The 17,949-nt window shown below is 31.7% G+C and overlaps 2 protein-coding genes across 19 annotated transcripts; one reads left to right on the forward strand and one right to left on the reverse strand.

Annotated features, from left to right (window-relative positions):
* The first annotated feature begins 925 nt into the window (after positions 1-925).
* Positions 926-15,264, forward strand: LOC142164280 (uncharacterized). 18 transcript variants are annotated; one of them, XM_075221990.1, is made up of 5 exons: positions 928-1,234; positions 1,704-1,763; positions 2,305-2,353; positions 11,796-11,873; positions 13,809-15,264. In XM_075221990.1, the coding sequence occupies exons 1-5, from the start codon at positions 1,137-1,139 to the stop codon at positions 13,908-13,910; spliced, it is 387 nt and encodes a 128-aa protein (XP_075078091.1). In that variant the 5' UTR covers positions 928-1,136; the 3' UTR covers positions 13,911-15,264. The 18 variants fall into 18 exon arrangements, 4 of the variants coding, with proteins under 4 accessions (XP_075078091.1, XP_075078092.1, XP_075078093.1 ...); XM_075221991.1 differs by having other exon boundaries at positions 929-1,234; positions 1,710-1,763; XM_075221992.1 differs by having other exon boundaries at positions 984-1,597.
* LOC107797035 (putative CoA ligase CCL7) lies at positions 10,912-17,692 on the reverse strand. Its single transcript, XM_016619870.2, has 6 exons — positions 16,544-17,692; positions 15,745-15,934; positions 15,271-15,416; positions 12,685-12,752; positions 12,447-12,549; positions 10,912-11,158 (listed from the first exon to the last, which is right to left on the reverse strand). Exons 1-6 carry the CDS (start codon positions 17,537-17,539, stop codon positions 11,045-11,047), a joined length of 1,617 nt encoding a protein of 538 aa, XP_016475356.1. The 5' UTR covers positions 17,540-17,692; the 3' UTR covers positions 10,912-11,044.
* Positions 17,693-17,949: the final 257 nt, after the last annotated feature.

Consider the following 17,949-nt stretch of genomic DNA (forward strand, 5'->3'; position numbering starts at 1 on the left):
AACTATCAATGTAATTTTTAACTTATAGCACAATTATCATTTTATCAAAAATTATGTACATATTTTTAGAACGACAGTGCAAATAACTTAAACTCTAATAAAACGGATCGTTTGGTACAAGAGATACGGATAATAATTATGGGGTAAAATTTAAGATTGTATTTATTTTATTATATAATTATAGATATTAATTATTTCCAGAATAAATTTTACACTAAAATAAGATTAATTATTTCATACAAAAAGCGTGATATAATTGTTTATCCTATCATTGTACCAAACTACCGGTTGTTTGTCCTTGCCCCACATCACATAATGTCTTTCTCCACTGTATCTTTCACACACTCCACTCTTGACCTAATTCCCTACATTGGACAGCCTTTTATCATGTTGACACTTGACACCTTTGGTCATGAATAATATTGCAAAAACTGATTTAGCTATTAGTAATATTTATAAATATCGAACTTTAATATTTAAATATTGGTGAGAGATTAAAAATACTTGAGTATTTCAAACGAAATAGTAATAATTTCATTTAGAAGTTCTTAACATTTGTTTCAAGTAAAATCTATATACTTCATATAGCAAATTCTAAATATATTTTTTAATTAACTTCAGCTTCAAATACCTTTTTTAGCTTCAACCGCTTGTACAAATGTGCTTACAAGGTTTATCTCGACTTTAAAACCATCAAAGTTTAGAATTGTACAGTGTATGATATCTTGTTGTTTCTTAATTAGTATTGGTGCACGTACGTATGAAATGTACTGCATAGGAGCAAAAATACAACACTAATAAGAAGCACATTTTAAAACCCTTGATATTGAATGAACCAACTTATAAAATTGATAAAAATAAAGGAATACACATACACTTAGTGTAGAATATTTATTTTCATCTTATAATACTAGTAAATGTTTACGTGTAAAAATGTTTACTCCTCAGATATTTTTTAAAAGTACTACTGTGTACACATTCTATTTAACAAGACAACTGTCAATGAACTGTGAAAAAGACGGAAAATCAGACCAAGCTTTTGTATATAAGAAATGCAAAGCTACCACACCAGGAAGATACTAAGAAGAGATCTAAATTCCTTCAATTTGCTGTTTAGGAATGACGAGTAACAAGTGATGAAAACACCAGAGTGTTTCCTTTATCTGCATTTACACCTGCACCTCCTACATCACTCTCCACTTTTTCACCATTTTTTCCTTGGTTTTTTAATCAGGTAAAAGTTCTTAGCGCAATAGATTCAATTTTCACTATTCACTTTTCCATGGATTTTCACTATCTACCTTCCCCTTTCCGGAGGCGGAGGTATGCATTCAGGTGAACTCAATAGCGGTAATACCTTGTATATGTATTACAAATCTACTAAATATTCATAAATTATTTATTGTATATTTAATTGAGGTCGATGCAAGAATTCATAAACTTTAAATTCTGGATTCCCATTTGTCATTTCACCTTGTCTATGTAATGGAAAAGAAAATAATAAACAAAAAAAAAGAGAGGATCGGAAAAAGAGGCTTCATTATGATAAAGACATGAAAGTACAATGGATTCAAAGGAGGTGCAGGTTCAAGTGCAGGTGAATGACATTTTGGAAATCCTGAGACTATTGATGCTCTTAATTATATATATTTAAGCCTTCTAATTAAAGAAGAGTAATCTTCAGAGTATGATGGATTGTTTAGTTTCAGGCACAGCAGCCAAAAATTGGAATTTAATGGTAGCTCATTGGAGATAAAGCAAAGGTAAGGAATTCCTTATTCTTGAATAAAATAACCTACGCATATTATTTGTAAATTTCATCAAGATCTATGTAGTAAGTGTAGTAAACAGGTCTAGGATATACTTTTTTTTTTTTTTTTTTTGAAGATTTTTGCAGATTCAGACTAAAAGTCTTTTAGGGCTTTAGAATACGTCTAAACCCTAACCTCCTTTTAGCCTTTATTCGTGAACGCATATTTTTCACAAAAATTTGTGACATGATGAAAATGATCTATAAATTGATTGTATCTTCAAGTCTAATTCGATCTATTAGCAATAGACTGTTTGTTTCCATTTTGTTCTTGAGGTATATCTACTTGTTTCTACCAAAAAAAAGTAAAACAAAAACAAAATTATATTTGCTAGCTCTAAATTCAGCCACCAACAATTTTATCTTTTGGATTGATTTACCTTTAATTTTCCCTTCTCATTCTTCATATATATTTTAACGCTGCTTCATTAGCATTACGATATTATGAGTGATATATAAAATAACTTTATTTAATCTAACTGTAATTAGTGAAGGGGTGTATCCACCAAAGATGGCAGCAAGAAAGACGGGAACACAAATGAGGTAATTTATATTTTCTTTTCACCATCAAAATAAATTAAAATGAAATTCTGAGTTTGATGGAGATTTTCTTATTTATATAATATATCCTGGTTAAAATATTTTGGTGGTAACTAACGAATGACACAGTTTAATCATTAAAGTTTAAAGATGAGACGAATTAATTAGTCGTTCTTTTACTCTTTCTTGAAGTACAATGGTTATAAGTCTGAATGCCAGCCATAGTGAAGATTCATAATATAAAGTCAATTCCAATTAGCTTGGGATTGACTAATTGTTATTGAACTGTATTTGTAAAATAATTCTGGAGAAGATAAAATAACATATAAATAGAAATGTAAACGAAACAGAATTTAATCCGAGCCCACTGAATTCACAGTGTTTCCTTAAGGAATTTAATCTCCTCATAGTAACCCAGGTTGTGGATTATTTCCTCCCAGGATAGAACGAATTACACACTGGTGTAGCGATACTTCAAACACCAGTGTTTCAGCGAATACAAAGATCGGTAGCAAATCACACTTACTGGTGCTTTGTTTGTAGTTAAAACAATGTAGAAGAAAGGAGGAGAAGTCAGAAATTTGTATGAAAAATCTAAGAGAATGGACTGGTATTTATAGTCAATGTTGAGCTCAAACTTAAGAGGTGCAACTCTTCAAATCTGAAGAGGTGCCAACTGTTTCTTCAAATCTGAAGAGGTGCAAACTGTTCTTCAAATCTGAAGAGGTGCAAACTGTTCTTCAAATCCGAAGAGGTGCAAACTGTTTTGTAAATGTCTTTTACAAAAAGCGAAGGGCATATACTATTACGTTTGGATTTAATATTAATATTTCGTTTACAAAAAATTGGATATTTAATAACAACTCTGTTAATATTTACTATTAACAAATAAATTTGGTTTAAAAAATTAATCAATCAATTGACCAAAGCCGAAGCCGTAGCCGAGCGAGCGACGATGACGACGAAAGGCTTGCCTTCTTCTTAACTCTTTAAGAGCTAGAAGAAGTGCAATTGTATATATACCCATCAAAATCTTTTCCTCTTCCAATATGGGACAATATCCCTTTGTCAATGAGGGAAATTCAAATATTTTCAATTTCCCTCCATTTCCCATTCACCCTCTTTTAAGCTATATTTAAGCTTAAAACCCCAATAATTTTAAGCTACATTTAAGCTTAAAAACCCAACACTAATTGTTGGGAAAACTACAATAATTACGATTAGTGAATCCTTTTTTCACAGAATAGTGGCATTTCCTTGTCAACTCCCAAAATTTACTAGCGTATGTACGTTCAAAGGTGAATTAGTGAGTTTATAAGTTCTAAATTCTACAAAAGGCAGGTTTATGGGTTCTGATAATTATATTATTTATACATGTTTGATAAATTTCTTAACAGAAATACAAAGTTTTGTATTGAGTTACACCGAACTCGTAATTATATATGTTTTCCCCCTATAATTTGTTCTACACCCGCTTATAATGAACTGAATTTCAAAATCTTTCATAATTTTATGATATGATTTACCACAAGAATATGTAAGGAATTGCTGATAAGTAACTCAACTTCGTTTTTGTCATAATCCGAAGACCACCATCCTCATGTCAATGCACTAACTTCTTGAGCATTATGTTTAATTAAGTATTATGTATGAACAACTCTCCTTGTGAAGTCTTGAATAGTAATATCAAATACGTACGGTGTGAGCTCATAAACCTAACTAACTATTGCTAGATAAATGATAAATTGTGTATATATTGTAGACAGTGCAGCATGATTGTCTTTCTAGTTTTATACTATAGAATAATTCAGGTAATTTGGTATTATTTATCCCATCTTTACTAGTTTTTTTTAAATTCCGTATTAGTTAATACATGTATTGACTTATACCATAACTTAATTTTGTAGAGCTTTATCTATAGTTTAAGATAGGAATAACAATATCATGATTAGTTATATATGGATAAAATATTTGAAATGCCCATTATTTTTCTTCTTTATCACTTCAAAATATAAACCACGATCTGAAAAGACAATTGTTATTGATTTATGACTTTGTTGTACTAATTTTTAAGACAATAATCCAAATATTTAACAAGAAATAATTTCTGCATTACAATCCCAGTATTATTAATTCCTGCAAACCAAATGACCCCTCAGTGTAGTTTAACTAGCAGGATATTAGTCTAATTTCTAGGTTGTTAATCCAAGTTATCTATAATTATTATTAGATGAAATGATAGTAGAAATACTGTCAGTTGTACAGAAGCCTAAACTCTCATTCTTAGTTAAGTAAGATTTTCTGTTGAGTTGTCATTCTTCAAATTAAACTCTAATCTTTGAGAAATGAGACCTCTTCACACACACACAAGGACTTTGATAAAAGCTGCTAAAAGGCAGAGTGAGACCTACCTAAACTGACAAAGCGAAGACCCCAATGTAAGTTTTAGATGATCTGTACGTAATTTCTCTGTGTCACTGTGTGTGTATATTATTTCGCATCTCTTCTTCACACTGACAAACAATATGGAGTACTTGGATTTGTGATGAACCTGACAATCATTGGATGCTTTTTTATTCCTTTTCTTTTATTGTGGATAACTGGTAAATCCATCATTTCTTTGCACATTATTGCGTCATAACTTATAAATAATGCTCATATTGCTAGTGAATGCCATGACTCAAGGCCCATAATTAGTGTTTAAGATTGAAGACTCCTTTATTTTCTAAAATCTTATAATATAGTTGCAATTATGGAACATAAAGTTATAGTTTTCTGATAGGAGTTTAACCTGTTATTTATAAACTCAACTGTGCTTTCTTTAATTCCTATGATATTGGCATGTTAATGTTACACTTCTCTATTCAATTGCTATTTGAGTCTTATTGACTTCCATTCGTCGATGAAATATCACCAAATTCAAAAAAGTATTTAACATCCATGGTTTCTTTATTCAATCTTTTGAAACCCTCCCTCCCCCCATGTGATATCAGGGTTAATAATCCTCTTAAACTATGTTCTTTTATTAGCATGAGAAAATAAAATGTTTACGCCAACACCTTTTTCTATCAGCAGATTTTTTTTAATTTATCTTCCGATGACTAATACCTGCTTTGGGCCCGATTTATCTAAAATCGCGTCGGAAAAGTTCTACTTTCTATCTGCAGATATGGTCCTATTTATTCTATTTATTTAAGTAATTTTGGGTTTTTTCGGGCAAGTTATACATTTGGCCGCTTGGCCAAAATAATTACATCTGTGAGTCGCATATACAAAAAACATGTATAAAATAAATACATTACATATTAATATATAAAAAATATATATTTTGTCGGCTATTATTTTTTGGAGCAGTTATACTATGTAACTTTCCCTCTTCCCCTTGGCAATATTGAATTCAATTTGCAACATATTATCTTCAGTAGTATGGTTGAGTCTCGGGTATCCCGTGAAACTGCTTTAAAGTATAAAGTCTCTGTCATTCCTTCGTTCGGAAATATTCTGTTTTCTAGTCAATAACAGTTAAAATCAAACTTTCCACCGAAGTATAGTTCGAGCTTTAACTGCAAGAGAGTGTTCGTAATTTCGTATAGAAGAGTATTGGATTGATTTCTGTTCCTCATTTTTTGTTTTTAGCTCCGAATTATGCTCTCCGATAGTTGTTTATTAAAAGAGTTAATTAAGAGCTTTCAGCTATTGATAACATGCCTTATATAAAAGCCATAACATTTCTGATCGTTAGAGATACTTTTGTCTTCCCTTTAGTTCATACTGAAATAAGAAGCTAAATCAAATTGATGGTATGCACGCTCTCAAGTTTATAGATTTGTGAGGGTAAAATAGGACTTCATTATTGTGACTAGTTATGTAGAAGTGTAAATAAAAGAACTTTTTATAAGATTTGAAATATTGTGTGAAGGTAACTCTGTCAGAAACAAACTTGCGCAATATTTATTAGCATCATTATTGCAAAACAATATCTCTCGACTAAGCGAGAAAGTATCGTATTATTGCTAAGAACGTTGGTCATAGTTCCACATTAAAAGAAGTTAATAAACGAAATTATATTTTTTTTAATTGTGAAGCTTAGTGCTAAAAACATCGAGGACTATTGGTACTTGGATAAGAGATTGACATTTTAACAACAAATTAAAGTCCGAATTATTTAGTAGTACCAAATAAGGTTGTTATATAACATATTAGGTCCCGAAATGACACTATTGCCTCAACTTATAATGTGAAGTAGGGATGTACAAATCGAACCGAAAAATCGCACTAAATCGAAAAGTCAAATCAAATCGATTAAAAAACTCGACTAGGTTTGATTTGATTTGATTTGGTATTGAGTAAAAAAAATCGAATCAAACCGACATATAAATATATAATTTATATATATATTTTTAAGATTTTTCATAGAATTTTGTTTTAAAAAATGTCTAGAAATATTTAAGATTCTCTTATGGGATGTAATATTTAGTAAAATATGAAGTGCTTTATCTTTATTAGCTTTAAATAATGGGTTGTATGATCACTTTCTTATCAAGTGTTAGTGAAATGTGTCAATCTCTTTGTTCTTCCATATTCATATGTCAAGATCTATTACATTCTTATATCTTTTTCGAATTTGAAGTGGTATTTTGATAAAATCAATATAGGTATCATATTGATTTTATGTTTAATTATTAAATTCAACTAACCTTGAAAGTGTACATCAACAAAAAATTATATATTGTCAGACAACTAAAATAATAACTATCATATATTACTAAGAAAATTCTCCCATAAGAATATGTTAATAGATCATACGTTTGTCAAATTTTTTAAATTTTTACTAAATATATATTTACTTATAAAAAATTTAACAAAGTAAGATTGAAATAATATTTATGCAATAAAAAACCCGGTAAAACCGAATCAATCCAAACCGATATAGTTGGTTTGATTTGGTTGTGATAAAAATCGAACCAACTCGGTCTATGTACACCCCTAATGCGAAAGATGACATCCAACAGACAAAATTGGAGAGAAAATAACACTGCATGGCCGCCTAAAAAATTTAATAGCCCAAAATTTTACACTTTACCCGAAATGTCACTAGAATAAATTTAATATCAAATCATAGCCATTAGCACAACTATTGCTCACTTAACTAAAATCTCTCATATCTCTATATCCGGACAACATCACATACTCCTAAAAACTTTATTATTTATTATACATGTTTTCCAACCTAACTTTATCTTTTTCATCCCATTTCTCAAGAATAATTTTTTATCTTCTAGAAATTACTCACATCTTTTTTAGTCTTCTTCTCCTTCATTTTCTTTCTTTGTCTATTTCTCTCTTCTTTATTCATTCTCCTTTTTCTATTTCCCACTTCATATCTAGATTTCTTTCTTTTTATTTTGCATTTTATATGGAAAAGATTCTTTTGAGTATATAGAAAAGTTGCCAAAAATTCAATTTAAATTTCAAAAGAATTTCTTCGATTAATACTACGGTAATGATATTAGAGTGGCAGTAGAAGAGGTGAATTTTTGACAACTTTTCTATAGATTTGTGAGGGTAAAATAGGACTTCATTTGCCGTATTATTGCTAAGAACGTTGGTCATAGATCCACATTAAAAGAAGTTAATAAACGAAATTATATTTTTTTAATTGTGAAGCTTAGTGCTAAAAACATCGAGGACTATTGGTACTTGGATAAGAGATTGACATTTTAACAACAAATTAAAGTCCGAATTATTTAGTAGTACCAAATAAGGTTGTTATATAACATATTAGGTCCCGAAATGACACTATTGCCTCAACTTATAATGTGAAGTAGGGATGTACAAATCGAACCGAAAAATCGCACTAAATCGAAAAGTCAAATCAAATCGATTAAAAAACTCGATTAGGTTTGGTATTGAGTAAAAAAAATAAACTAAACCGACATATAAATATATGATTTTTATATATACTTTTAAGATTTTTCATAGAATTTTGTTTAAAAAAATATCTAGAAATATTTAAGATTCTCTTATGGGATGTAATATTTAGTAAAATATGAAGTGCTCTATCTTTATTAGCTTTAAATAATGGGTTGTATGATCACTTGTGTTAGTGAAATGTGTCAATCTCTTTGTTCTTCTATATACATATGTCAAGATCTATCACATTCTTATATCTTTTTCGAATTTGAAGTGGTATTTAAAAAAAATCAATATAGGTATCATATTGATTTTATGTTTAATTATTAAATTCAGTTAACCTTGAAAGTGTACATCAACGAAAAATTATATATTGTTAGACGACTAAAAAAATAACTATGATATATTACTAAGAAAATTCTCCCATAAGAATATGCTAATAGATCATATGTTTGTTAATTTTTTAAATTTTTACTAAATATATATTTACTTATTAAAAATTTAACAAAGTAAGATTGAAATAATATTTATGCAACAAAAAATCCGAAAAACCTGGCAAAACCGAACCAATCCAAACCGATATAGTTGGTTTGATTTGATTGTAATAAAAACCAAACCAACCCGGTGCATGTACACCCCTAATGCGAAGGATGACATCCAAAGGACAAAATTGGAGAGAAAATAACACTGCATGGCCGCCTAAAAAATTTAATAGCCCAAAATTTTGTACTTTACACGAAATGTCTAGTGGAATAAATTTAATATCAAATCATAGCCATTAGCACAACTATTACCGTCGGAACTAAAATCTCTCATATCTCCATATCCGGACAACATCTCATACTCCTAAAATTTTTATTATTTATTATACACGTTTTCCAACCTAACTTTATCTCTTTCATCCCATTTTTTCAAGAATAATTTTTTATCTTCTAGAACCAAAAATTACTCACATCTTTTTTTTTTTGTCTTCTTCTCCTCCATTTTCTTTCTTTGTCTATTTCTCTCTCTTCTTTATTCATTCTTCTTTTTCTATTTCTCACTTCAGATCTAGATTTCTTTCTTTTTATTTTGTATTTTATATGGAAAAGCTTCTTTTGAGTAGATAAAAAAGTTACCAAAAATTCAATTTAAATCTTAAAAGAATTTCTTCAATTAATACTACGGTAATAATATTAGAGTGGCAATAGAAGAGGTGAAATTTTGTAGTCAAGCTCTGTATATTTCTGTTGGTGTTTTATTGAGGAAATTCAATTTTGTGAGGAAATGAGATTTTATGGTATTTCTTCTTCTTCTTCTTCTTCTTCTTCTTCTTTTTCTTCTTCTTCTTCTTCTTCTTCTTCTTATTATTATTATTATTATTATTATTATTATTATTATTATTATTATTATTATTATTATTATTATTATTATTGTAGTTTTGTATATATATATATATATATATATATATATATATATATATATATAATGCTATGTATAAAAGTTGTATATACATTGTATCCTAGGTTTGGCAATGCACTTTGTGTATATTGAGTGTATTCTGAACGTGTTTGTATATCCAAAGCGTATATTGAGCTTTTTATACATGAATATATAGTGTATATATATTACACAATAAGAATATATCATGTATGTAAACTATATAATATTTATATATACTATACACAAATTATATACATAATTTATACACGATTGATGCATATTGTGCAATTATATTTTTGTATAAAAATTGTATATAAACCGTTATATATGTATAGAAGATGTATATTTATAGTTAAACAGTATATAAAAGTTTTATATTATATTTCCCGAGTTTGACAATGTATTCTTAGTGTATTCCGAGCTGTTGTGTATTTTAAGTGTATAAAAAAATATATTGTTCAACGATGTATAAAAAGCGTATAGTACGTGTACAACCTATACATCACCTTGTTGTTGTTCTTCTTCTTATATCATGGGTATTTTTGCTTATGTAATATTATATTTTTCAAAATTGGATCACTAAAAATTTAAAATTCTTTGTAAAAGTTACAAAGGGGATTATAATTCATGTATAATAGAAACAAGTTTGGTGGTTGTGGAGAAGACAATTGGGTTTGATGAAATTTTGGGGGTTTTTAGAGGGATTTCACTAGATATGAAGGATTTTGGGTGTGATTTGACGAGATTTCAAAATTTTTAATTACTAACATTAATTTTAAAAGAATGTTAGGCTAGAGGTTGGGCTAGCAGCTATTATGGTTGCATTGAGGAGCCAGAGTCTCTCGTTGGTTTTCTAGGTTTCACTTGCTAGCCCTTATAATTGTATTTGGACTATGAATTGTATACCTTATTTTGTGGCTACCAGTTGTCATTAGTTTTCACCGAGTGACTACAAATAAATTTCTCTCAAAATTGGATAAATAGTCGATGCAATTATTCCGGACCATACTCCATAATATCGTATTATAATATTAAACTCCATTTTGGAACAACAAACCAAAAACCATATTTGATTCATTGAAAATATTTTTTCTTCTGAAAGTCAGACTATTTCCGAAAATATAAAACAAATCAAATGTATGTTGTTACCAAAACTAACACAAAATTGACTTGGAAATGGTCCATAGAACATGTAAAAACAAAAACAAAAACAAAAACAAAAGAAATAAGCAGTTCCAACAGTGAACCTTTTATTATACATGTTACTTCTAATTTCACATCATCTTACAATTCTGCTACAATTCGAAAATACAGTAGATGGAAGTGCATTTAACATCTCATGAATAAACTGTGCAGATCTTATAGTTTTGATCGAACCTTCTCAATTAGTTCTCTTCTTAGGATTTTCCCAGAGGCTGACTTGGGGACACTGTTTACGAATGTCACCTTCCGCAATCTTTTGAAAGGTGCAACCTGCAAGACGCATGGAAATTACATGTAAATGTTCGATTGTATTTGGTACAACAGAAGTCATTTTTAAAAAAAAAAAATGATTGATAATGATTTCCACCTTTGAACCTACTACAGCATGTGAAGTGACAATTAGTAGTATTATTTAGTAAATCGCACATCCCGAAGATGGTCCCTGCTACACTGCTTAAACCACTCCCAATAATCAATCCAAGAGCAGATCTCTAAATGGTTAGGACAAGATGCGGGAAGCGAGAGCTAGATGGTTTGGATATGTGAAAAGGAGGAGCGCAGATGCCCTGGTGAGGAAGAGATAGAAGTAGGCCAAAGAAATATTAGGGAGAGGTGATTAGGCAGGATATGACATTGCTTCAGCTTACCTAAGACATGACCCTTGATAGGAAGATGTGGAGGTCGAGAATTAAGGTAGAAGGCTAGTAGGTAGTCGAGAGTGTTTTTTTACTACCAATAGTATTAGTGTTAGTCTAGTGCGCTACTATTGTTAGATTTATAGTTTTACGTGTTGTCCCCTCTGCTTCGTTTTCTTGTTATCTTCTTGTTGTTAATGCTTGTGCTACTACTTTATTTTCATCTTGCCTTGAGCCGAGGGTCTATCGAAAACAACCTCTCTACTTTTCAGGTAGGAATAAGGTCTACATACACACCCCACTTGTGGAGTTGCGGGAATATGCTGGAATTGTTGTTGTTGATTTTCCAGGTAAGCTACTAATTGCTTTTTTATGCTTCTGACACCCTCCATTACATGAACACTAAAGGGTCGTTTGGTATGAGGTATAAGAAGGTATAGTGCTGGTATAAAAATTTAATACCACCTTAATACTTTGTTTGGTTAGCAAACTTGGTATAAATTAAACCGGAATTAAAATTAGTACCGGAATAACTTATACCTTGTAGAGGGTGGGGTAATTAGTGCCGGGATAACTTATACCTTCTTAGAAATTATGTAATTGTCATTTTTAATACAACATACCAAACAGTGGATAAAAAACAATACCAGAATAACTAATCTCAGCATAACTTATCCCGGCATAAGCCGTATTCAAACCAAACGACCCCTAAGTGTGTCAAACTGGATAATTCAAACAGTGATGGTGCACTTATATGACCCAAGTGACATCAATATCAATAATTTAGTCTTCTCTAACTTATCAAAGCCCCCGCTGATTAGGTATGCTTTCTATTAGCTAATAAAGAGATATCATCTAAGCCTGCCGTGGAGGTGCAGGCATCATACGAATATCTAAGAGATGTCACTGTTTCGCGATCATACCTGATCTGCAATGAACTTCTGAACATCTTCTTCAGTCAGAGAGCTATTAGGCGAGCGAACAACATATGCAATTGGAACCTCACCAGCCTCAGCATCAGGAAACCTATAAGAAAACTCTTAACTTCATATATTCTTGGATCATCTTTTCAAATAACAGGAAAGTATCACATGACATTTTTGTGGATAGCACATGATGTTCGAATAAGTTAGCTTCAAAATTTACTAGAGCAAGACTTACGGTATGACAACAGCATCTAGTATTTCAGGATGAGAAACAAGTAGACCTTCAAGCTCTGCTGGTGCAACCTGATAAAGATATAAACTTGAATTATCGCCCTTGATTAATTGATATGAAAACCAATATGCATCTGGAAAACACTAAATAATCCATCCATAACATGAAGCTCCATCTGTCTAACTGTTCAAAACTCTTAATTTGCTTATAGAAATGAAAACAGACACTTAACAATAGCTTCTGGATAAGGTTATTTCCAGTAAGTTACGGGGAATCTAAGGTAAATCCTTTACCTATCCTATCAACTTGCATATATATATATATGCGCACGCACACACATCAGAAACCTGCAATTGGAAAAAGAGAAGGGGTAGCTGCTGCCAATAACAAGGATTATCTCATTCCCACATTGTAACCCTTAAAAAAAAGCATGTGCGAAGATTCTTGTATTTTGCTTATATTGTTCTCTTGAAGTTTCATTTTAATAAGACTGAAAAGGTAGTGAAGATGGATAATTAACACACATGATGACTCCAGTAGGCCAATGATGGACCTTGAAACCAAAGAATCCAGCATCTCAAACACCCCTCTTCTGCTTTTGGAAGATATAGAGGGTAAGGTTAATTTACTTTGTTTATGAGCTCATATAGAGGAACTTAAAGGGGTCGTTTGGTAGGAGGTATTAGAAAAAATAATGCAAGCATTAGCTCTATGCATTACTAATACCTTGTTTGGTACATTTTTTCAACATGTGTATAACTAATACCATACTTGGCATTATCCTATGCACAAGTAATGCATAGAAAACCATGGCATTAGTAATACCAAGTCTATTAATGCATGCATTAGCATGGTTAAAGACAAAATTGTCCTTAAAGTCCCTTAAAGCTAGAGAATATGGAGGGCATTTTTGTAAACAACTATTTTTCTTAAAAATTATGCAATGCATTATAATTTTAATACACCACACCAAACAGTAGATAAGAAATAATATCTGCATAACTAATGCTTGCATTACTAACCCATGCATTACTAATCCATGCATTACTAATACACCTTATTCCGCACTATTCTTATACACCCTACCAAACGATCCCAAAGTGGTTTAGCTTTACTGCATAATTCAGGGTAAAAAGGCAAACTTTGATGAAAGAAAACATTCTTGGCATCCCGCAAACCTGAAGGTGGAAGTAGAGATCTATCGTCTTACGCATTGCCAAGACCACTAAGAACTCCTAAGGGTACTGCAAATGGAATTTTTATCTTAAGGGGTGAGAGGCAAGATTTACAGGAGAAGAAAAGATGAGAGCAGTAAGAAGTATCAAAAACAGGCATCCCGTATTATGCGATGCAACACTTAGCTCTTTCAACTTTTTTGCTACACCCAGAAGGCTATACTTGGAGTTCAAAGGGAGCGACTGTAAACAATTAACTTTTCGACTATATACGGGTCAAGGTAGAGTTTATCCATTTAAGTGCGGAGCAAGTTGATGATGTTTATAGATTGCTTCTTCTTTGCGTATGTAATGGAGTCTATCTCCAGGCTCCAGAGCTATTTTAAATGTAATGAGTATCGACAATCTTCAATTTGACTAGAGAATTAGGTATATATTCCTTTTACTTCTTTTAAAGGAGATGAAAGAGAGGAGAAGAGTTCACAAGAATAAAAAGGATTAGTAAACAAAAGAACCTGCCATTATATACAGCTTGTAGATATATAGACCTTCAAGTTGGATTTCCACCAACACATGGTATAAAGCCTGTTTAAGGGTATCGGACATACTGGAGGAATCCCGATAGTTGAAAAGATCATGCTGTGGCCAGTTGTGAGAAATTAATAAAGATGATCCTCTTTGGAAATCAAACCAAAATGTTTTTCAAGAACTTCTCCTCAAACAAAAACCAATTTGGTTAAAAAAGATACTCCCTCTTTTCAATTTAGATGACACACTTTCCTTATAAGTCTGTTCCAAAAAGAATGACACATTTCTACTATTGGAAATAATTCAACTTTAAACTCTTTATTTTATCCATTTTACCCTTAATTAGAAAATTTTTATAACCACACAAATGCCATGGCCCCACAAAGCTTTTACCCCTTAATCTTTTAAGACCACAAGTTTAAAAAAAAAAAAAATTTCCTTAAACTTCGTGCCTAGTCAAACTAACTCATCTAAATTGAAACGAAGGGAGTACTGGTTTCCTGATATCAGACCAAAACGTTCTAAAGCTTGTTCACAAAAACTAATCCAACATGCATCTTTTCCGCTAATTTATTACCAAAAATTAAACCAAAGCAAAATCCAAAGACTACAAACAAACCAAGAGTTCCTCATGTGAAAACTTAAGTTCAAGAGAACGAAAGCAGTTCACATAGTAAATAAACAGACATAATTTAATAAATCAGAAAGACACAGTGTTTTTTCTCCCTTCAGCATGTCAGATTTTGGCCAAGAAACTAATGCTATATTCACCAATTCAGGGCAAGACAGCATGTACAAATATAGATACAGCAAGTCCAGCTAAGTCTTTGCTACTTTTATGTTTAAAACCTGGAGGAAAATTTGCCATCACTAAAAAAGAGGGTACCTGAAAACCTTTGTACTTGATCAGCTCTTTGATCCTATCAACGACATAGAGCATTCCTTCCTCATCAAAGTATCCAAGATCTCCCGTATGAACCCAACCCTGATTATCTATAGTGAGCTTTGTGGCCTGTGGATTATTGAAATAGCCTGAAAATAACAAGACTCCATAAAGAATACGACATAAAACGCAATGCCTGCCCATCGCAAAATGAGAACCAATATTCCTCACAGTTAACATAATCGAGTAAACTGTCATATGAAAACAATTCATTTTCAGAATAACAATTATTGCCTTGTCCAAAAGAAACATAGTAGCTCAAAAACACAGTTCGGCAGATCTACATGGAACAAGGTACAAAGTGCAATTTCCGTTGTACCGGTTTTACCTTTTATGATAGCAAAAGAATAGAATTCTATTCCAGGATACATGAACTTCTTACAAACATAACTACACCAAATTTAGCAAAGATTGTACCTTGCATCATGTTGGGACCACGCACCCATATTTCTCCTAATTGTCCAGGAGGAAGAGGCTTCAGTTTATCAACACTAACTATTTGAGCTTCGACTCCAGGAACCAAGGTCCCTGCTGATCCAGTGTGTCTCGGTCCAACATATGGACTCTCCACTGCCACAATCCCACATGTTTCTGTCATGCCATATCCCTGAAATTATAGCACTATGTACTATTAGAACCCACATGATTACTCCTAAGGTACTTACCAAATCTCATGACCGTTCATGTAAAGCTATTCATATTGCCCATATGGGCTGTCTGGTTGTTCATTTATTTCTCGCGCCACTATTTTCGTGTTAACAGAACATTGTAAACAGAAGCATCAAAGGTCACTAAAGTTTTGATTTTTTTTGACAAACATAATAAGAGAAAAGTTGTTTTGATGTTTTGAAGGAAAATACCTAGACAAGGAGAAGTACTATTACTGAAAGGTTAAAACAACAACGACTACAATTAACACACGATCAGTTTCAAACTAGTTGGGGTCAGCTATGCAATAGTCTATATCTATTCTCATCCATTTTGATATGTTCCATTCCAACAAAAAGGGCAGCCAGTTCCACTAAGTTCCCACTTGGCAAAGGGTCTGAAAAAGATTAGATCACATTGGGTCTATTGTATACAGCGTTACTTGCATTTCTGCAAGAGACTGTTCTTATGGATTGAACCCTGGTCACATGGAGACAACTTTGCCATTGCGCCAAGACTCCTTATCATTCCAATATTCGGGGTAGAAATAATGCAGCAAACAAATTACCTGAAAAACAACAGCCTGAGGAAAGTTCTTAGCGCAGTCCTCCATCAAGTCCTTCCCTAAAGGTGCAGCCCCGGACCCAATATTCCTCAACGACGTTAAATTATACTTCTTCACCACAGGATTCTTAGCCAACGCTAAAACAACCGGAGGCACAATCCATAAATGCGTAACCCTATACTTATCAACAGTCTTCAAAATCATTTCCAAATCAAACCTAGCCATAGACACAATAGCACTACCCCTTTGCAATTGTGCATACATAATAACAGCTAGACCAAACACATGAAACATAGGCAACACACACAAAAACACATTATGCATTTCACCCTTCAAATCTTGATCAGCAGTTACCATTAAAGATGCAGCAATGAAATTCCTATGACTTAAAACTACTCCTTTACTAATCCCTGTTGTACCTGAAGAGTACAACAATGCAGCAGTATCACTCTGTTTTATCCCACTATTATCCAAATTCACATACCCTGCTTTATCAACTAACTCAGTAAACGTTACGCCACTAAAATTAGAATTTTTCTTGTGACCCAAAAGCAAAATAGGTAAATTAAAGCCACTAATTTTATCAAGCAACTCGGGGACACTAATAATAAGCTTTGGTTTACAATCTTTAATTTGCTTAGAAAGTTCAGAAATAGTGTACATAGGATTCACAGTTGTAGCAATGGCACCTAAAGCAATAACACCAAAGAAACAAAGAGGGAATTGAATAGAGTTAGGTGCAAAAATAAGAACAACATCATTTTTCTTGATACCAAATTGGTGAATTAGGCCATGGGAAATTTTGGAAACAATTGTTTTGAATTGAGAAAAAGTCAAAGTTTGACCAGAATCAGCATCAAAAAGTGCTGGTTTTTCAGGGAAAGATGAAATATTTCTGAAGAGAAAAGAGACCATAGAAAGATTTTGGTCTTTTGGAAGAAACAGAGGAGGTCTAAGTGATCTGTATATTCCATCACGCCCATAACCAGATTTTTCCATTGAATTGAACACTGTTTTTTCTTGATTTTTATGTAATGCTTTTTCTGAAATTTCAGTGGGAAATGAATTGGTATTTGGGCTTCTTGAATTGAGGAGAAAAGATAGGAAGATGACAAGGAAATATATAACGTGTTACGAAGATTAGATAGACTAAAGACAGTTTGTTGAGTGCCGAGTCCACCATAATTATTTAGAGAAAGTCAAATATTTTTGTCCTTTTCAAACTAATTTGGCTACTAACTACTAAAAATTTATAATATGAAATTAATTTACTATAGTAGGTATAGTATTTGGCAACTGACTACTTAAAATTTATACTATGAAATACAAAGTTCCTGTTATGTTTATGATTGGGAAATATTCAAATTCGTCTCTGCATTATTTGCAATAATTTAATTTTGCTCTTTGTT

This window comes from Nicotiana tabacum, chromosome 9 (genome assembly GCF_000715075.1).
Source record: "Nicotiana tabacum cultivar K326 chromosome 9, ASM71507v2, whole genome shotgun sequence".
Taxonomy (NCBI): Eukaryota; Viridiplantae; Streptophyta; class Magnoliopsida; order Solanales; family Solanaceae; genus Nicotiana; species Nicotiana tabacum.

Excerpts from the sequence above, each read along its gene's own strand:
- LOC142164280 (XM_075221990.1), top strand. The coding sequence starts at position 1,137 with ATGAAAACACCAGAGTGTTTCCTTTATCTGCATTTACACCTGCACCTC. Across the intron at positions 1,764-2,304 it reads TCATTGGAGATAAAGCAAAG|GGGTGTATCCACCAAAGATG; the intron begins GTAAGGAATTCC and ends TAATTAGTGAAG. Across the intron at positions 2,354-11,795 it reads AAGACGGGAACACAAATGAG|GTAGGAATAAGGTCTACATA; the intron begins GTAATTTATATT and ends TCTACTTTTCAG.
- LOC107797035 (XM_016619870.2), bottom strand. The coding sequence starts at position 17,539 with ATGGAAAAATCTGGTTATGGGCGTGATGGAATATACAGATCACTTAGA. Across the intron at positions 15,417-15,744 it reads TGGTCCCAACATGATGCAAG|GCTATTTCAATAATCCACAG; the intron begins GTACAATCTTTG and ends TGTTATTTTCAG. Across the intron at positions 12,753-15,270 it reads TCAAGTACAAAGGTTTTCAG|GTTGCACCAGCAGAGCTTGA; the intron begins GTACCCTCTTTT and ends TATCTTTATCAG.